This window comes from Phodopus roborovskii, unplaced genomic scaffold (genome assembly GCF_943737965.1).
Source record: "Phodopus roborovskii unplaced genomic scaffold, PHOROB, whole genome shotgun sequence".
Lineage (NCBI taxonomy): Eukaryota > Metazoa > Chordata > Mammalia > Rodentia > Cricetidae > Phodopus > Phodopus roborovskii.
This window is the reverse complement of record NW_026125489.1, coordinates 4,714,152-4,736,390: the sequence shown is the minus strand read 5'-3', so window position 1 is coordinate 4,736,390 and position 22,239 is coordinate 4,714,152. Positions and strand designations below refer to the sequence as shown.

At 40.4% G+C, this 22,239-nt stretch overlaps 1 protein-coding gene across 1 annotated transcript in view; it reads left to right on the top strand.

Moving 5' to 3' along the window:
* Positions 1-22,239, top strand: part of Tafa2 (TAFA chemokine like family member 2) — a 298,337-nt gene that overhangs the window by 184,501 nt on the left and 91,597 nt on the right. The window contains exon 2 of the mRNA XM_051176275.1: positions 11,376-11,482. Coding sequence (XP_051032232.1) covers positions 11,376-11,482 — 107 coding nt within the window. The remainder of the gene's footprint in view (positions 1-11,375; positions 11,483-22,239) is intronic.

Genomic DNA, 22,239 nt, shown 5'->3' with positions numbered 1-22,239 from the left:
ACATTACCAGGCGTAGATTCTCTCTCGAGGAATGAATGGTCCTCACGTATAATCCAAGAGACGTTAGTTACCCCTTGTAATTTATCTTGAAGGTCAGGCTCACATATGCTGTGGTAAATGCTTTCCAGGGAATGGATATATAAATGAAGTCTTCAGAGGTTTACATTTTCACTTACCTCTGATGAGGACTGTTAAGGATTATTCAGTAATAGAGTGGTTTATTGGTACATGCATTGTCACGTGCTGATTATGGGCTGCTAGCTGCTCAGTGAATATTGACTATGTTGGTTGACTAAATTGTGAGAACTGCAAACGAACGCCCTTTGCGTTCATGCATTTTGTCTGAGCCATCACACTTTAAGATTTGTCTCACCATTTTTCACCCGCCCTTTCACTGCTTTGCTAAGATGAGGGAGTGGAGTGGAGATTTCCCATGGTTCCATTTTCTAAGACAACAGGAACACAAGGAATAAAAGTTTTTAACTGTTCCCAGTAGTAACAGAGTAGAGAACACGTAGGCCTGGTTTCATTACCATGAATTCTTTGCTTTAATAACTGGAAATCTTTTGTTTTAGGATGAAATAAAACACTTTGTTCTGAAGCCTTTTAGTGGAACTTAGATGTGTGTGCAGACCCATCTGTGTTTTTTACCACATATGACCATCAATTTAAATGGTAGGCTTTTGATTCAGTGACCTGTGCACGAGCACAAACATTGTGTGTGGAGTTGCTTCCTTATCCCTTTCAGTGAGGCTCCACTGAAGGACTGTAAAATGTTGTCATATCGGAATCACTCAGGAGTGGATGCTTGGTGGAGTAATGTCCATCCATGAAGTGCCTGCCTGTTTCCTACCAGCAGTTTTAGTCACATTTTCATGTGGCATCGTTGCTGTGGGCATATGAGACATGTTAAATGTGGGGTTTTCTAATTGTTTGCCTTTTTGCTTGAAGCTCGTGTAGGGCAAGAGATCAAATATAAAATGATGTCCCTACTCCCCTCTCCACTCCCTTCCCCTCACCTTCCCCTCTCGGTCCCAATTTACTCAGGAGATCTTGCCTATTTCCCCTGCCCAAGTCTTTATGGGGTTAGCAAGAAACCTGGCACTAGGAAAATTCCCAGGAATCCACAAGGATGGCCCCAGGTAATAATCGAATCAGTGCTGGAGAGGGTACCTTAACTGCTAAGCACTGGGCTGAACTCCTGGAGTCCAGTCAAAGACAGGGAGGGATGATAACATGAGCAAAGGGGTCATATTGTTGATATACATTGACATAAACCACTCATCGCATTCCCCACCCCTGACAGACTTTAACTGCCTTTATTTTCTGCTTAAAATCAACATGTAAGGGGTGGGGAGGATAAAGGTGAAATTGAGTTAAATGGTGCTAAAAACAAACACTTGAAATTCTAGCTAGAGTTAAGACCAATAATAGGAAAGGGTCAATTGATGTTTGAAGGAAATAACTACAAGAAGGCCAAGTGAGCCCTAAATGAGTTGAGTATCATTATTAGCTTCAAAACTATATGGAAAAAAGTAAAGATCTCCAGAAACGGGCACCTGAAGCCATCAGGGGCACTGCCACACTTGGGTGGGTGAGTCTGGGGAGGTGTTCCCTTTGTGCTTGGTGTGATGTAGAGAGCAGCTTCTATTGCCACGTGGTACCCACAGCTCATAGCTGGGCTTAATAGTGGAATCAAATGGAGAGCTTTGGATGGTTGGGTGCAGTCCAAGGCAATTCTCCTTGTTTCCCCTCCACTGGGTACCCAACGTGCTTGCCTGGATTTGCTTTGCATCCCCCTTCTTTCTGTAGCCTGGTGAGCTCTTCCTTCTCCAGCCCCCTTCCCCTTTCCTGACTTCCTCCAAGTGCAGCATTTTCTGAGCTCGCATTTCAACCGTTTTCTTTTCCTATTCCTGCCGCTCCTTGGCTCCCTTTTAGGTGGTCAGCGGAAAGGCCTTGAACTAGAGAACCTTTTATTCATCCCCAGGGAGGAAGGCTCTTCTCCAGTCTCACCATCCCCATTTTCTCTGGCAGATTAAGAGAGTTGAAATGGGGCAGAGAATGCCTTGAACTTGGGTACCTCCCTTTTCCTGTTCTTTTCATTTTTCCCTTCTGTAACTGACCTTCTTTGTCTTCTGTGAGAATGAAAGGAAAGAGGGCACTGGGATGGGGGAGGTTAAAGGTTCCCGATTGTGCAGCACAGCTTAAGCTCTTCTCACTACTGTCCCTCCTCATCCTCTTCCTCATCCTCTTCCTCGTCTCTTTTATTATTCTCAATACAAACTCTGGTGACTTGGGGATCTGAGATCTTAGAAAGGCATTTTTATTCTTGATTTCATCTTTGAACCTCATTCTCAAGATGCCTTGAAGTGGTTTCATAGCTAGTGAGAAAGACGGACCAATTTCAAGAATTCTGGGATCAAGTTCTCATAGTTTGAATGTGTATAGTTGCACTGTCTTGAACTCCTCAGGCTTCTTTCTATTCTGCTATACTTGTGCAGGTCAGGAGACTGTGTGTCTCAGGATGTCTTAGTCATAGATCTGGAGGGTAACAGGACAATCTATTTCATCCTATTCCTTAGATGGCATGTGTTAGGGGCTCATTTCTGGAAGGCTTCAACCTGCTGTACAAGAGGCATGTATATTGAATCTTCTTCCTCAACTGTTCCTTTTCTTTGGTCAGCTTGACAGGTGTGGTAGAATATTATTTTCAGGTGTGTGACTTTTGTTGACGGTGCATTTGTTTAACTCTGTGAAGCTGAGACTCTTTGCCTGCCTAAAACACCTGATGGTCCTAATAAAGAGCTGAACGGCCAATAGCCAGGCAGGAGCAAGGATGGGCGGGGCAGGTATAAACAGGAAGAGAAAACAAAGAGTGGGGGCATCAGAGTCCAATTACACAGCAATCCACAGGGGAAGAGTAAGCTTTACAAAAGTAGGAGAACATAAAAAGCCCAGAGGCCAAAGGTAGGCGGGGTAATTTAAGAAAAGCTGGCTAGAAACAAGCCAAGCTAAGACTGGGCATTCATAACTAAGAATACGCCTCCATGTTTGATTCATTTGGGGGCTGGGTCTCAGGCCCCCACAAAAGAGACAAAAACATCTTAATAATGCATCATTTGGTCACTCATGCAGGAGATGGAGGGTGCTTTCACAGTTCAGTCATGAGGTTTACTTCTTTCTACTCTTACGTTGTAGAAAGAAAATTATTGTAAGATGTGTTACATTTGTTTATGCTGTAGAACATTTGTTTAATGATGCAAAGATGTGTTATAATCTTTTATATTGCATTTGTTTAACTTTGAGACGCTGTGTTACTTTGCCTCTCTAAAAACACCTGATTGGTCTAATAAAGAGCTGAGTGGCCAATACCAAGGCAGAAGAAAGGATAGGTGGGGTTGTCAGGCAGAGAGAATAAAAGGGGAAATCTGGGAGGAGAGAGGAAGCCAGAAAAGGATGAGGACATCAGGAGCCAATCACTTCCAGCAACAGAGAAGAGAGGAAGAGGGGAGAGGGGAGGGAGAGGTGGAGGGGGGGAGAGACAGAGATAAATAGAAAAAGGTAAAAGCCCAGAAGCAAAGGATAGATGGGATAATTTAAGGAAAGCTGGCTAGGAAAAAACCAAGCTAAGGTTGGACATTCATCAGTAGGAATAAGACTGCATGTGTGATTTATTGGGGTGTTGGGTAGTGAACCCCCAAAAAGAGTAAAGAGTAAAAAAAGAAAAAAAAAAAACTATATTCTCCCTGGTTCTGAGGACGCTGTTTGATTTACTCACCTCTGGGGAAGTAACAGTCAGGTGCTTTGGTGACCTGGCTCACGGATTTCTTAACAGGTTGTCTGGCTCTGCAAGAGTGGGCTTCCTAAACCTGATTCTTCCCATCTGTACTACGTCTTACTGCATCTCCAACTCTTGTTCCCCAGATCTTTTTAGAGCCTGTGGATGCCACACCAGGCACTTTAGGTCTGCCTTTGGTTCTCTTTGGTTCTGGAAGCACCTTGAACAGTGCTTTCTGTCTCTCCTAGTTACTTCTTATGAGAAACTTTTTTTGTTTGAAGGTAGAGTTTCGCTGGTGATCACACACGTGGCCTATCTCTTTGCTTTCATTTCAACATGGAGTTTTTCTCTCTGCTCCAAATTCACCTGAGCAGACAGTCTAATGGGTCTCTGAGGCTGGACTACGTAATTATGTCCTGGTCTCACCCCCCCAGGGAAACAGTCATTGATTGGGTTCAATGGGATCTTTCCAAATAGCGATTTTTTTTTTTTTGTCTCTTCATATCGTGTTGTCAACTGGTTTCAAAAACGTGTCACAGCCTTGCTGAGGTTTAACTTTTCCCTCGGAAGTTTTGCCCTGGAAAAGCTCTTCTATCAGTGTTTCCAAGAAGCACATTCTCTGAGTTGGCCTTCTCTTCAAACCACAATTACATATTTTCTATTTCTTCCAGGGCATCCAAAGATGAAGAGTTGATGGAGTTTGGAGGGCGGTATAAGACTAAGCAGTTGCTACTTGTAACATTACTCCCACATAATGCAGAGGAACAGGCTTTTCTCAGTGGCGTTACCACTATTCCCAATAGATCACAGTCCATACTTAATCCATCTCTCCATTCCTCCTCCTACAGCCTTGACTCGGAACTATGATCACCTTTTCAATTCTCTTTGGAATTCTTGCAGTCCGGAAGTTAGTTCTTATTAAAAACTGGCCTTGCCTCACCCCCGCCCTTCATCTCAAATCTTGATGTGGCATAAGCAACCTATAAACGTTCAACAAGGAATAGTGGATTTATCTACTTATCTTTCTCCATGGTAACAGATCTATAACACAAGTTAAGCATATGCCCTTCATTCTTGCATGATCAGATGGTGTGTTGTATTCCTTTGCAGCGGCTCTAGGTAGTTTGAAGGCAGTTATCCATTAGACTTTTAACTGCCTGTCTCCTTTAACTTCTCAGTGTTAACCCTAAGCTACAATACTTCTCTGAATTCTTGTTTTGTGGTCAGTGACTCAACTTTAACATCTTTCCTTATATCAATGAACTGTTGCTTCCACAATTCAAGCCTGTTGCTTGAATTGGGGTGAGGGAGGGGTTATGCTGTATGAACAAATGCTAGATTTCATAGGACGCCACTACAGTAAGAAACATATGACATAAAAATATCCCATGAGTAAATATCAGTATGACTGAGCTTAAATTTTAAGTGTATGAGAACTGTTTTTAAAATAAGCTGGATTTAAATAATTTAATATAAAGCATATGCTTACTGCCAAAATCTTGACAATAATATTTTTTTCAATTTGGTCACTCTATTTTGTAATAATAACTTTTGTTTAAATTAGAAACCATCTTATTTTACATATCAATCCTAGTTCCCTCTCCCTCCCAACCTTCTATGCCCCCTGTTGGCCCCCCCATCCCATCCCCCACCACTCCAGAGATGGTGAGGCCTTCCAAGAGGGATCATCAAAATCTGTCAAGTCTTTTGGAGCAGGACCTGGGTCCTCCCCCCACATCTGGGCTAAGAAGTTCATTCTTGCACCAGGGATGCATCCTGGCTCCACTGCCAGAGGCCCCATGGACTGCCCAGTCCTCCTAGCTGACACCCACGTTCAGGGGGCCTGGTTTGCCCCTATATTGGTTCCCCAGCTGTCAGACTGAGGTCTTGACAATATTTTTAAAAGAAAGACATATAATTGAAATGAAATTTCTCACCCTGAAGGCTCTATTTGTATAAACTGTTACAGGGCTGAGTTTGGTTGTTACTGATGTTATCTGTGGTTGCTGTCGCTGTCCTTGGTGTTTGGGACACGGTCTTGCTTAGGTAGCCCATTCTTGTTTTGAACTCATAAAATTCCTACCTCAGTTTCTCAAATACGAATGAGGATTACATACCTGTGTGAGGTACCATGCCGAACCATATGTGAACTCTGAATAGGCAATGGAAGTTTTCCAAAGAAAGCATTTTGATATGACTAAAGAATCAAGCAACATTTTGCTTTTGGCGTTTTTTTTTTTTTTTTTTCTTTTCTTAAAACAACTTAGGAATCTTGCAGTTTCCTTGTCATATAAACATAAATTTAATTTGTTAAGGGAATTTAAGTCACAGCCATTCATTTAAATGACAGTATTTGCCTTTCCTCCTCAAGACTCTTCAGTTCCTGACTTCCACACATGTTTTATCATGTTCTATGGCATATTTACACCAATAAAGAGATACACACAAAATAATAAAGAAATGCCAATTGCTTAGATGAAGTCACTCAGAAGGAAGTCATTTCAAATGTGTCATCTGTGGTGGGATTTGATTGTTTTTCTTATCGCCAGCTAATCATACCCACTAATGTGAACTCCACTCCACAGTAGGAGACTCAATGCTGTTGAACTCAACTTACCATACTTTACCAGAAGTAGAAGAAAAATGAAAAACCAAATTAAAAAAAAAAAGTAGCATTTTCAAACTGAACTCATACAACTATGAAAATTAAAAATGGTAACTACTTCTTTATGAAAAAACATTGTGTCTATTTTGTCAGGTTCCTTACACAGTAAGTAGCTCTCTTGTTCTTCAGAGTAAGACATTCATCCTCGTTTAGTAGCTGATAGAATTTAGAAAAAACTTTAAGGTCATATTTAATGATAGAGTAAATATTTGACCCAGAATGTTATAATTCCAACTTCCTTTTTTTAAGCTACTACAATGGTGAGGCTAAAGCAGAGCCAAGGTAAACAGATTCCATGTGCACGTACACACTTAACCTACTTTATTATGACAAAACAAGGCAGGCCACCAAAGTTTTTCAGTGGCCACAGTATGCTGGCCTTATCTCCTCCCATACAGTATTCCTCACACACGCTTAAAGTGTGCATCCGACCTCCCCAGATTTCCCACCTCTACACACACACACACACGCTTAAAGTGTGCATCCGACCTCCCCAGATTTCCCACCTCTACACACACATGCTTAAAGTGTGCATCCGACCTCCCCAGATTTCCTACCTCTACATACACACGCTTAAAGTGTGCATCTGACCTCCCCAGATTTCCTACCTCTACATACACATGCTTAAAGTGTGCATCTGACCTCTCCAGCTACATTTGCAATATTCATTGTTTGGTTAGACATCATCAACTAAACGCCACACAGTTTAGGATCCCCCCTATAGGGTTTATTCAGGGCCATGCTGCCTATCCTTTTGCTACCCTGGCCATTCACTGTACTGAGTTACAATCCATTTGTTTATCTCGATCCAGTCTAATATAGGAATTCTGTGTATAGAGACAGTGACTCACAGAAATATGCATGGTGTGATCCAATTTCTATTTTAATGACGGGTAAATGCATATTTGTTGAATATCGGATGAAAATTTCAGCCAAGTATGTTCTGTAGTTTTCAACACAAGGAGGAAGCAAGCATATGCCAACCACCCCTTTAGCATGTAGCTAGGAGGTGACAATCAGGATTGAGGACAGACAGAGAAATAGGAAGAAGCGATCTGAAAAACGGTGTAATGGGGGTGATTAATAATATTTGACAAAGGGACAAAGCAAAGAGCAGGAGTTTAAGGGGTCCATTTTGTCTCCCCCTCGTACAAGAAAGAGCAGAGGAGGAAGCAGCCTTTTTGCTATCTCTGCCCACCAGATTTCAAATTAAAGTTTTCTACCACAGATTAGATTGTCACATTCATCTGTAAAAACAGTAAAATTCCAGTGAATTGCCAACCACAAAAACCAAGTGAATAGAAACTGCAAGCTAATGGAAAAATGTGCATAGACGATGATCCCTTGAAATTGCTGCCTGAGTAGCAGCAGCTTGCAAGGAGCAAGGGGCATGGGAGATAATTGAGAACCGGTAACCTTGGCAATGAAGGATGCTGGAGTGAAGGCTGAAAAATCTCCTGGACTGTCTCTCACCCTTCGCCTCTGTGCTACAGCAGGTTTCCGTTGAGTCACTGAGAGTTAGACTTCTGGATGTGTTTTGTGGTCCGTCCACTCCCGCCCATAAGAAAAAGTCATGACTTATGATCAAGCAAGCATTTAAAACTTCCTACCAGAAAATTAAATGCCTCATGAAGACAGAAAGTGAGCTTAACTGGTCTACGAAAGATAATGAAGTAAAAATAAAGGACAGCGTAGAAGTTCAATCTGGGGCCTGCAGTCCACCACCTAACCTCATCTTGGCTGCAGATATTCGTATGGAAATAAACATCACATAAGACAAAATATTTAGTAGGCTTAATTATGACATGTCTCTGCACTGGCCCACTGTTCAAACAATGGCAAAGGCTCTGACAAGCAAGCCTACCATAGCAATGTGCCCTTCAGGATGGGCTGCTTCAATTGATAAGGCATGGGCCCTCCTTCTAGATAGCAAAATGGTCTTTATAAGATGTCAATCATGTTATACCACCGCAGCATCCTTTGCTTTAAAGTCTTCAATTTGCCCATGTAGAGGAGGGATAGTAAAATCCAAATTTCCTGCTCAAGAAGAAAAGTCTTACCATCTCCTCACCCAACCTTCCTAACCTCGGGTACCATTTTTGGTTTTGCACTTGGCATTCCAACTTGGTCACCTGCTCTCATTTATGCCAAATTTTGCTCTAAACCTTTGCTTTGCACTGTAGCATCTTCCTCAGTCTTTGTGTAGTATTCTAGTTTTTATAATTACCCACACAGACATCACTGCTGCCTATCCTGCCCTCCAGAATCTAGGCAAACGCCTTTAGGCTCTGTCTTCCGAAATCCCATGGTATCTTTTAAACTATTACAAAGTGTTTCTTCTACACCTTTGTTTACACGTGTACTTTCTTTTCCTGTTAAATTATAACTTCATTGTAGTGAGAAATTCTACCTATGAGTAACTGCCCGAGCAACCAGAACATCACATGGATCAGAGACATCAAGATAATTTCAGTGAATAAATGGTGTTAATTTTTATCAGCATAAATGAGTTGAATCCTTTGTAGTGAAGATATTTCATTACATCTGTCAACCTAATGGCTAACTTCCCACTGTATATGCCAACTAGGAATGCTGACAATAAAAATAGTATATATGTTGGTGGATAACAGAAAGCAAAACACAAAGAGAAGGTAGGAGATGAAGAGATGGAAAGAGATCAGCTTTTTCTTTCAAAAAACTTTGTTACCTAAAATAAGTCCTCTTTCAGTATTGAAATACATATACACATGTACGTGATATATATTAGACAAATACAGGAAGATATGGACAGATAAAAGATACACAGAGGGTAGACATTAAATAGATATAGATGGATATTAAAGTACAAGGCATGCTGGAGAAATGGCTTAGGGTGTTAAAGAGCTTGTTCTTACAAAGGACCAAAGTTCGGTTCCCAGCATTCACATTGGACCCCTCACAATAACTTCTATCTCCAGCTTCCGGGGCTGTGTCCTCCACAGGCAATTATAGCCACATGCACATGCTCCCACACAAATGCACACACACAAAACACATAATCACATCAGAAATAATCTTAGATATAACTGAAACAGTATGAGGGTGTGCTTATGTTTAATGCAAAAGAATACATAAAACAAATTCAGAAATCACTTTGATTCTACTAGCTTTACTATGTTGTATATCATCCAGAAGTAGGATGCTCTATATTAATCATCTGTTACCATTAATTTTTTCAATCAATGTCACGTATCCATCATCACACTAGGATTTGAAACCATACTGTCAAACCCGTTGAGCTGAAACAGGTGCTTTAAATTCTCAGCATAGCCGCTCTGTCAATGTGTTAAGATGGACCTATTGCATTGTATTCGTCTCCTCACAATACTGCAATTTTGTGGGCACAGGAAAACTATTGATTTATTCCTAGCAGAACAAAGACCTAATTGTCAGTTTTTTTTGGTTTGATTTTTATAATGTCTTTGCCACCTACAGGTTGAAATGTTAAGGCAAAGAACCCTATCATCATTTAAAACATCTCTCCAGAAAAAAAAATGCAATATTCTAAGGTTCCAAGCTCTAATACTCAAAACAGAACCAAAAACTATAAGGAAAATGATGAAGCAATCTAAGATACATGGGCGCACGAGAAAAGGCATTTGAAGTGATCAAGGCTGAGCTACATTCGTGCTCATCTGCTTTTATAACTGAGACACTTGCCCTCTTTGTATATCTATAAGACGGGATGGCATCCATTCCCTCAGAAAAATGTTACTATAAGAGATAGGAGATTGTGTGACATTTGAACTTAGAAGAATATACGTGAGGTGTTATCATTTCTCCAAAGGTCTGACCCTCGGAGGGCAGGCATGTAAGTCTGAAATACTTAACTCAAATGTGGTCCTAAGCCCCAAGACAAAGTAGTTAAATGAATTGGTGAAGTTTATTTGACAACTTTGACTCTGGCGGCCACATAATGGAATGCATGAACACTAATATGTGTTGGTAGAACGGTTGTAAATAACAAATAAACCAGAGTGTAAAGCATCCGACACAAAGTGGGGGAACAGAGTTTGCTGGTCTCTACATGTTGTCTGGAACAAAAAATCCTGCCTAGGAATCATCTAAGACTCAGTCACAGAGAAACAATGTTGAAAGCATGAATGCTTTAATCACGGATAAGGACTTATACTGCATTTTAGGAATTTATCCTGGATCTAAGAACTTACAAGGCAGAATGTGAAGCAGTACCTAAAAAAAAAAAAAAAAAAAAAAAAAAAAAAACCCAGAAAAGGCATATTCCTGGATAGAGTAGCAAAATACAGGCACTTCAGATTTCAGAGTTTAGTTATCAAATCCATTAATGTACTATGTCCCAAGATCTTGAGTCTAGGACAATGCTCCTTAAGGGGGAATTACACAAAGATGGGAATACTGTGAGGACTTGGATATTGCTACATATGCACTTACAGTTTTATGTTAGAAATCTACTCATCCATTCAACATTTCATTAATCTCTCAGGTTGGGTCTTTGAATTAAACTCTGAATGAATTACAACTCCATTTTATATATGAGACTCCAGAAGAGTAGCTTTAAAGTAGTGAATGGGTAGAAGAAGTAGCTCCTGGATCCAGATCTGCTGACTACGCCTCCCTTTTTGTGTCTAGATGCTTGAACAAAGTTCAGCAGACTCCAGTGAATCTTAACAGCCTGCACTAAGAAAGACGGCTGAAATGAAGAACTTATTTTCAGTTATATAGAAATGAACAAGAGATACTGAATAAATAATATGGTATCCACTTCTGTGTAAATGATCCTGCCTTAAAATGTGGACAATTTATCCTTCGCCGAGGATACCTTTGTCAAGGTATCATGAAAGACTTGCATGTGCTACGATTACAGAAATGCAATGACCTAATGTTCTGAGGAATTGTATCGCTTTTGTGTTACAGGATGAGTAAGAGATACTTACAGAAGGCAACAAAAGGGAAGCTGCTGATAATAATTTTTATAGTGACCTTGTGGGGAAAAGCTGTTTCCAGCACAAACCATCACAAAGGTATGTTCTGCTTCATCCTGCACCATCAGTGTGGGACGCTTCCTTTAAACAGATTGCCCCATGCTGTCTCCACTGGTCTGTTCAATTTTATTAGGTATGGGGTCCCCCTAGCAATTTTCCTTAAGTAAAAACGCAGAGAACTGCTTTAAAGATGTCATTGAAAGGAGAAACGCGGTGTTTTCAGGATTACAGCCAATTCTGCAAAAATGGTCCGATGAATACAATATTATAACTCTGTCTTCCCTCCAGGGTAGTGATGTTGAAATGTTGACTTGGTGTATAGCAAAGATGAAATTCCAGACTGCCCTTGTCTTCATAAAGGAAATGTTTTTCCACGGTGCATATTTTAATTAATCATATGTACACAATATACGCAAAGTTTTCCTTTGGATTGTTTTGTAGACCTTGTCTCTTTCTGGCACTATGCCTCTCTGCCCATCATTTGGACACCACCTCTACCGTGGTCCTCAGCTGGTTCTGTTCTACAACAGAAAAGTGAGAATATTTATCTATATGTATGTGCTGTCAGCTCAAAATTACTCCCTTTTCTCCTTTCCAGCCATTAGAGTTGGCATAATGAATGGCTGCCTTTTCCAAATGAGTTTAAATGGGGGTTATTTCTGCATTATATCTTCCATAATCAAGTATTCATAACCTGAGAAGTCAATTTAGATTTTTTTTTCCTGTGAAATATGGTTTTGCTATTCAATTCTCTGTCCACCACGAAGGCTAGCAATTTCCTGTCTTATTCTGTTTTTGGGGTGAATGAGGGATTAAGAGTATTTTGGATTCTCTAATACTTAAATTATTCACACAGGTACATCTAATTAACAATAAACGGAGCATTAACACACAGAGAGGAAAGATGTGGTGTGAGAATTGATATCTAACATAACGAATTCCTCCCCCCCCCCCTTGCATTTAAAGCCACTACCTGAGACTTTATGTGAAGGAGAGTTTTGTGAAGAGTTTGTTTATATGTTGTAACTCTGTTTTTGAGCTATAAAAACATGTGTGTTTGTAAATGCACATTTTTCTTTTTGTCTTTAAAGTAGCCTGTGGGGGTCTGTCAATCAAACTTTCAATTCTCTTTAATAATTGGTATCTTTTCTTTCTCATTGCTGTGATACAATATTCTGACTAGAACAACATAATCACAATTCCATGTTACAGTTGATTGTCGCTGGGATGTCATAGTCACAGGAGAGCGAGGGAGCTGGTAACATTTCATCTATAATCAGTATAAACTGCATGCCATGGTTAAAGCTACATTTAAGAATTCTGAAGTCATGCTGCACAGTGTCAGCTCCAAAACTACCAGCTCTTCTTACTGCTTGCTAACACGATATTTTACATTTCCTTTCTTTGTTTATTTATAAATTAAAAAGATTCTTTATTTAAGCCAGGTGGTGGTGGCACACACCATTAATCCCAGCACTCAGGAGGCAGAGGCAGGTGGATCTCTGTGAGTGTGAGGCCGGCCTGGTCTACAGAGCAAGTTTCAGGATAGCCAGAGCTACACAGAGAGAAACACTGTCTGGAAAAACTAACAAACAAAATCTTTATTTAAATATTTGATTTATTTAAATTATGTGAATATGTGCATATCCATAGTGCAGGTGCCTCTGGTGTCCAGAAGAAATCCTCTGATACCCCGGAGTTGAAGTAAGAGGTGGCTGCTGGGAACTGAACTCGGGTCCTAGCAAGCACTTTTAACTGCTGAGGTGTATCTCCAGCTTCACAGAATAAAACACTGCATTGTATAAGAAACCCTAAGCTGCCAAATGCAGTCCACTGCAGAGAAGAGGGTCCAGGTTGTCCTCCATTCCATTCTGCCCTGCCACTAATTTGCATAATGATTTAATGAGCGATTTCTCTCTGTCTCTCTTTCTCCTCCTTCCTTTTCTTCTTGTCCCCACTTACTCCTTCTGTCTTGAGCCATTTCACACACAAAACTATAAGGGCCGTGTAAACGCCAACTGTACAGCCACACGTTCGTTCTCAATGACAAGGTCAGAAGTGCGCCCCTTCTAATGCTCTTGAACCATGTCTGCAGAGCGGCTTCAGCCTAACCATTGTTCTAAATGAATTCCTTTCTATTTAACGATAACCTCTTCATGTGAGCATGAACGCACATTTCTAAAAGCAATTTCCTTACCTCGGGTAGTTCTTGAATTTGTGTACACAGTATTATACAGTAAGTGTTTAATTGCAACTTTGTTATTTTTTTCCCAACAGTGCTTGTAAGGTATGTAATAATAACACACGGGTGTTGCACAGTTGATCCATGTTGCACGGAGTTATTGCAAACATACTCTTGCACATAGATGTTTTGCACTCTTATTTTCTTTCTGTTCTGAACAGTGATTCTTGGAGGACTAATGTATGCTGCTTTCAGTGCATGCATGCAAGTGTTTCTGGAGGCAACATTTCTAGGAGCAAAGTGCTGGTTCATACAACATTCATGGGTTCAAGTTGGCCGTGCAATGCTGAATGGTTTTCCAGTCTAGTAGCACCCATAAAGTTGCTCAGAGTAGCTTCTTTTTATCTTTTCATTCCCTCATCTCTGTGTTTCTTTTTCCATCCTGAATATTTTTCCCTTTTATTATTTTGTCCAGAGGCTGGTCGATTCATTAGTTTTCAAAGGACCGATTTTGCCTTTATTGCTCCTTTCATACAATTATGTATTTTCTTATGTGAGTTATGTATTTTATTCTGCCTATAGGTTATTTGAGTAAATAAATGTACTTTTATTTGTGTGGCAGACACTTTAGTTACACCTCCTGTGTTTGTGGTCACCTGTGTGGATTTAGACCTTGTCTGGGTTTCCAATGCTTCTATAAAATCCCCAGGCCCACCCAGTCACGGACTTTACTTGTCAAAGATCTGCCATTTCCATAGCTAACTGCTTGGCAAGGCTGAAAGGTTAACAGTTAGTTACATTACCTTCCTCATTTAGGTCCAGAAGACTCAGGGGCTGTTTCCTATTATAAACACAAGACCTCAGAGATAGACCTGGTGTGTCTGCCCTGGAATAAAGGCATTGCATAATAGGGTGAGAACCGAGGCTCCTTTCCAATCCGGGTTCAATGAAGCAAATGGAGATGTTCTTTTTGGGAGCACAGGAGCACAGTGCAGCCGAAGCTTCCTGTGTCCTTTGTCACTCCCCTATGTGGTGTCCTCTTCACACATGGACATGGGGCTTGATGGGTTTTAGTCAAGGCGAGCTAATCAATTGTAATAAGAAGCCAGTCTCTGGTTCCTAACACCTTGGTGAATACGCAACTTAAAATTGTTTAAAGTAATCCAGTATCACCGAAGAACATTCTAGCTAGATACTAGCTCATCTGATCTTGGTGATAGTTGATGAGATGGGTGCGCGTGTAGCTTTGGAGCCTGTCCCGGAACTCAATGCTGTAGACCAGGCTGGCCTCAAACCCTGCCTCTCGAGTGTTGGGAGTAAAGGCGTGTGCCACCACTGCCTGGCTTTGTACAATCTGATTAGTAAATGTTGCAAGCAGGGCTCAAACATGGCAGGCGCTGCTCACTACATATAGTCATGCTATATCTGGGGCTGAAATTCTTCACGACTGGGTTTGATTATCGCACTTTGACAATCTACAGATTAATATTGCCCGTGAACACAAAGCAGGTGCTGTCTCTGCTACCACTAAGCTAGAATTCCAGTCACGTGCTATGTGGATGATGGTATTCTCCACACTATTCTCGGTGTAGTTCAGTTTTTACATTACAGTTCTGCTTTTCAGATCTTTCCATACTACACTTTAGAGTATTTATTCAGATCTCTCAAAACCACACATTTTTATGTTTTCTTGTGTCTGAGTTATTCCTTAGTTCACTAGTGGCCTTTAATTTCATTTATTATATGCCACTAAAACTGTTTCCCCCCCTCTGGGAATTTTCTTGCAGTTTTTTTTTCTCACTTTTATTTTCTGTTTCTCATTTCACAGGATTTTCTAATTTGTTTTGTGAAAAAAAATAGACATTCAGTCCTCTTCAGAAAGAAGTGTGTGTGTACGTGTGTGTGTGTGTGTGTGTACATATGTGTGTGTGTATATATATATATATACATATATACATATATATATACATATATACACATATATATACATATATATATATATTTACTCTACAGCTGGTGAATTTCTTATTTACATGTCTTAGTTTTTAAATTTATTAATTTTTTGAGCATCTTATATGAGTGCTGTCTTTACATCATTTCCACTGTTCCTTCTTCCAAATTCCCCCAACTTCCTCTCAAACTCATGGCCTCTTCTTTAATTGTTGTTTTGCACACCCCCCCCCACACACACTCACACACACACACTCACACACACACTCACATATACACACACACCATTGTAGTGTTGTTTCCAGGTGTATGTATGTGTTTACAGGTGCCCACTGCCCACGTTAGACTGGATAATCTCTCAGGGATCTTGTCCTTGGAGAAGATCGCTTCTGCCTCTTTCAGTAGCCACTGGTTGCCTGTAGGTCTCGATCTAGTGGAGCATCCTTGAGAAAGTCTCTCCATTCTTACCCACATGTCAGCCTGGATTGTCACTGTGAATGTCTTGTTAAGACAGCTGTAAGATTGAGATTGCATGGATGTAGCTCCCGTATCGTGTCCAGAGGTTTTTCTCATGGCCGTCTTACTGGTCTTACTGGTCCTGTGGTACTTGGAATTATTTATTTATTCATTTATTTATTTTTGCTACCCTCTTCCACCTTGGTCACTGAGACTGAAGTGAAGGGGTTGTGTAGTAAATTAAATGCACCAGCTAGGGATGTACACCCCATAGCCAATTTTTCCTTGAATTTTGGCCAGTCGGGGATGTCTGTGGTAGTCTTTGTTTGCTGCAAAATGAGTCTTCTTTGGACAAAGGTGAGAGCTACACATATCTATAGTAAGAGTAGGGTTTAGGATGTAGTTGGGAATTGTGCCGGTTTAGAAATGTGGCAAGAAAAGTTCAAGACCTCACCAGCCACGGGTAGCTTGGCAAGTTTACAGTGCCAGACATAAGTTCCTGCCTATTGAAGGTGCTTTTGTTTTTAAACCCCCAAGATATAAGTGCCACCATCTTACCTTGGGCAACCCTTGCCATGCTGGCCATTATTTTGGCACATGTATGTACAAATGAGTAGGAAAAGGTTAAAACTTGCATCACCAGGCCGTTCCAGATCTCTGTCTCTTTCCAATGACACTTACACTTGTCTAGGATTCTTGATTGATCTTGCCCTGGAAATCCTGATCCCAGCTTACCATGAGCTTCCACCCCACTAACTGATGTACATAGCTAGTGGTAGAAGTGTGAAGAGGTGCCCCAATGGGTCCTTTCAGTTGCCAGATCAATGGCTGCCCAGATCATCTACCCCATTGATATTTATCTCTCTTTGCTGATTTATAGCTCTGAAGAGCCTAGGCTGATCCAGTTGTAATCAAAGTGTCTTATTTACCAGAACTTTCTCTCTCCCCCAATAAAAAGCATTGCGTCTGTAGAAACAACTACTCCTGGACCCATCGTGTCTGTTGTCATCTTCTGGAAGTATTTTATATCGGATACTTGTAATGGGAAAGTTGTTTGTTTACCCAATATTTTTGGAGTACCTGCATCGAGGCAGAGACTATAGTAGTCCATAAAAGAGATAACATTCTTTGTGTTATGGAGCTTTTATCTCTGAAGGAGGAAAATAGATAAAAAGGAAAAAGAAATAAAATGGTATGTTTTATGGGATAAATGCTATGGAGACCACATAAAGGAAGAAAGGCGTAGGAAGTACTGAGGAGGGATCGTATGTTTAAATAAGGCCTTTGGGCATAACTTCCCATTTTTAGCAGGGAGATATCAAGGGGGAAGAATGTTGCCGGCAAAACATCTGTAAGTATAAATGGAGACGGAGAGACCCTGAGGAGGAAAGTGTATAAAGTATGGAAGAGAGTTGTTCCACATGTGCATGGTCAACTCCATAAAAAGCTGCAGCAGTAGGCTAAAACAATAAACCCTGCCCTCGGGAGCAGGAAAATAGACAGTCCCTTGTGTCCTTGATACGATGCAGGGACACCCTAGTAATCCACAGCACCTTTGTCTCAGAGGCCACACGTCTGCAAATCAGAAACTGTTGTCATCATCTTAACAAACTGTTGTGCTTTGGGAATGAACAGTCCTTCACAGAGACACAAATAAGTTTATTGCTCACACAGTCTCGAAAAGATTCTGCCCTGAATTCTTACAATTATATTGAGCTGGGCATTTTGGGGGGAGATTAGTTGAGAACATTGTGACAGCCAGTCAGAAAATATAAGCAATATTTCCCCCTTGGAAGCAATTACATTAGCTACAGCTTTCAGATATTGGGGCTCAGAGAGCAAACATTTTAGCTTAGGTCTTCAAGTTCCCAAAAGAAAAATATAGCCATTAATCTTAGAAAGCTAATATGTTTTTTGTGTCTTTTCTTTGTCTACCCACGACATCCCAACTAAATCTAAAGAGAACAAATCATCACTAAGTATACGGGTTGGATACACAGTTTGAGAATTACAGATAGTGGGTAATCACTATCACAGGCCCCTAGCTCTTTTCCATATAGACTGAATTTAGCAGAGTAAAAAAGTTAGTTTGAAAAACTAAGGTTAAATACAGATTGTTTTCATTTAAGTCAATATAATTAATATTTAGAACTCCTGATGTAATTTATTTTTTTTCCTAGGAAAATTTAGTTGGAAAAATTAAAGATTTTAATTGTTGGGTAAAATAACAATGGTTAGAAAGTTGAAGGGTAGCTCTTCAGTTGCTGTTTAGTTTACTTAATAGCTTATTCATTAATTCAAGCAACTACTCATGAGTAGAAGATACATTATGTGCCTGTTAAACATTGGGCTGTAGGTCAAGTTATGATACATAAATGAACAAAATTGACAGATGCCTTAGTCGAGCTCATAGTGTATCCAGGGAGAAAGGCCCTGAAGTCGAGTGTCAGATAGTCTCACAGATAAATGTTTAATTACAAGTGATGTTGAAATGCTATACAGATAAGATTTTGGAATGATTAGATTGCAAAACTTTTTAAGGTAGAAAACTTGAAGCAGGGTCTGCATGGGAGAGGAACAGAGCTTCTGTGTGCTCAATAGTTGAATCTAACTGAAACAAGCTAGTGAAGGATTATGGGAAATCCACTAACACAGGCCCCTCGCTCTTTTCCATATAGAAAGAAATGAGCAGAGTAAATGTTTGAAAAGAAAATGACGAATGTCTGCCACCAGAATATTTTAAAATGCCATCTAAAACCGTTTGCAGTGTCCCCGTAATAAAGGCATTCGAAACTTACCATCTTCTCCCTAAAAACATACGTTGTTGATTAATATGCATTAAATGAAGTCTATATATAGTAGTTAATTCATGTAATTTATTTTGAGTACCAATGAATGGATTAAGTCTGTGTAAGGAGTACGGTTTTTCTGCCTACCGCCACGCCAGCCCCAAATAATACACAGAGACTCTGTATTTGATATAATGCTGTTGGCTCGGTTACTTGTTTCTTATCGGCTAGCTCTGTCTTAAGTATTAACCCATTTCTGCGTATTTCCACGTGGTCTCCTTACCGGGGAGTGAGGCAGGCATCTGGTCTCCCTGGTCTCTCCATGCTGACTCCTCCTTCCTACTTCCTATTTCCTCCTTGTCTCCTAGTTCCTCCTATCTTCCTTTCCTATTGGCCAACAGTGCTTCATTCATTAACCAGTATGAGAAACATATACAGGATGACATCTCCCATCAAGTCTGTTTTGGGATAATGCTCGTTTTGGATTCCTCACCATTCCTTTACTACATTTTTCTTTCTCCCCCTCCCCCCAGTAGTAGAGATTGACGACACTGAGTGTAAAGTTTCAGGCATTACGCTGGCCTGCCCTTGTCACCAGGCAGAATGCACTCAGGCAGTGCCTGGTCAGCCCAGGTACAGAGGACCCCTTTCAAAGATAGACCCCTGCCCCCTTACGCTGTCTTTCTCTGCTCCCCCCAGCTCCCTCACCCCCTCTGTTTCCTGCTGTTCCTCTGGGGCAGACAGGACTTTTCCTGGCTGCCTTTGCTGTCCTCCGTCTCTGTGTCTCTTTACCTCTTTACTCACCGCTTCCCCTTTCTAATCAAACTTCTCACTAAGCTCTGCCTGCCTGGCATGTTTGTTCCCCGCCTTGGTCACCCTCGACTGCCATGGAATCCAACACGGTCCCCCTCAAGCTTTACCACAACACTAAGCAAGCGCTCAGCCACTGAGCTGTGTTACCCACTCTTGCTGATTCCATTGATTTGAGAACCTACAGTCTCTAAAACTGGTTCACAGTCATTGCATATGTTTCAGTTTTAGCTTATATGCTTTTCAAACTTGGTAATTTCCATACATATGTGTGTATACATATACACACATACATACATATTTAAATTTAAAATCCATCCTTCCCAGATTTCATCCTCCCAAGGCTTTTTATTCCAACTCGTTCGATGTATGTGTATCTCTTCCCCTCCCTCAATTCTCAAATTGATAGCTTCTTTTTCTTTGAGTGTGTGTGTGTGTGTGCGCGCGCGCGCAAGCAGCCTGCTGAGGCCATTTTTGTTGTTTGTGTTTACATGGTTTCGGGGCTGACCACTTTGTATTGGGTAACCTTCTTAGAGGTTCATCCCTGAGGGAGGTAACTCTCCCTCTCTCAGCAGGCAGTAGTTGCCTATAGTTCTCTGTTGGGGAGTAGAACCCAGTGAGATTTATCCCTTTCCCTGTTACTATGCCCATTTGATATCACCATCTTTCAGCTCTTATGTATGCAGCCATTTCTAGGAGAGACTGTTTGATGTTATTCAAAAAAATGTTTGTGTAACTAATAAAACACCTTGATCTGTAGAGAAAAACAAATAATTAAAAAAAATAATTTTAAACACCTGCAATACTGCTCTACATATCTGTTTGTATCCTTTTTCTTTCTTATGGTATGATCTCTTCTTGTTTCCTTGAAAATACTGATTTAATCACCTTGTATTATTCTTTAAGCTGTTTTAAGTTTTTTCTAAGCAATAATAATATTGTATGTGCACTGATATATACAATTGATTTGTAATTACCTAACTATATTTGCAGGGAGAGAATTAATAGGTCAACTAATTTGAGTTGTAACATGTTACTATATTTTGACAAAATTTTACAAAACATCTTTGCATTTACTTGAGGGTATTTAAGAGCATTGGTAAGATAGCAATATGTTGAACTCATAAAGAATTCATTCATTAACATTTATGCATGTTTAAATAAATGCATCTTGATTTAAGTTGTAAGGTCACAAATATTACATTCCCATCAGCAGGGAACTTAAATGTCCATATTTATAAATGCTTGTCAGAATTATTTATCATTCTATTAGAACTTTGCCAATCTCATCTCCTTTTAGTTTATAATGGTTATTAAAGATAAGTGCTTTACTAAATTTATTTACAATTAATATTTCATTAATTCCTTTTTCACCTTTATCAGTTGATTTTATAATGCGATATTATTTTTGTGGTTTGTGAAAATGCTTCATACATGATTAGCAGACAGTGCAGGAGCCCAGCTTCAATAGCTCTAAGACTCTGACATTGGTTTGGTCCTTTGCTGGGACTGGATACCCTCCACGTATCACCTACCCAGGTCCCCTTTTTGGTGAGAACAGAAGATTGGGTATTATAAATACCTTTAATATTGTTTCTTTATTTTTAAAATGCATTCCAAACTCTACTTAGGTTTTTATCTGTTTTAATTAGTGAGTGAATCTTTTCAAGATGTGCTCTTGTTTTTCTTTGCTCTTATTTCGTGTTTTAACTGACACTTTTATCTTCTCTTCTGTCTTTGTTCCTGGGAACATTTGCTATGTGCGTGGATCACCATTTCCCCTTTCCTCTGTGTCTAGTAACCCTTCTTCTAGTCTTCACCTTTCTTTGTGAAGATGTTTCTTCATGTCTCATTCTTCATAGATGAAATTCCCCTCATCATTAATTAGGTATTTCATATAGACTTTAACTTCTGCTCGTTATTGTGAGTTCTCATTGCATAGGTCCTGCAGCATTTCAGGGAGCACAAGACCCAGATATAATAACAACAACAACAGTAAAATGAAACAAAAACCAGAAATAAAATGACAGACCCAAATTTACTTCAAGACCCTATTGCTTCTAGCTATAATAATTAACTTACTGTACCAATATGGATACTTTTCTGAACTGCAGCTCTGGAAATATGATTTATCCCCTCCTTTTCCCTCTCTCTGCTTCATTTTATTTTTCTGAAGCTTTTAATACTTCTGGGAATGTGAGTAGATTGGTGTGTGTGAAATAAAAGGGAGCCACAATAGCACATATGCCCAGCAATGGTCTAGCAGGACAATGCTCAGTGAAGGAGGGGGTCCAGTAGGGGTAGAGGTTGGGGATGTGGGGGTGGGGTTGCTGGGGAGCATGCTCTGTCAGGCCCACTCAAGCTCTTAAGCTTGGGTAAAACAGCACTTAGTGTGTGTGTGTGTGTGTGCGTGCGTGCGTGCGTGCGTGTCTGGTGTGTGGTGTATGTGTGGTGTGGTGTGTGGGTGTGTGGTGTGTGGATGTGGTGTGTGGATGTGGTGTGTGGATGTGGTGTGTGGATGTGGTGTGTGGATGTGGTGTGTGGATGTGGTGTGTGGATGTGGTGTGTGGATGTGGTGTGTGGATGTGGTGTGTGGTGTGTGTGTGTAT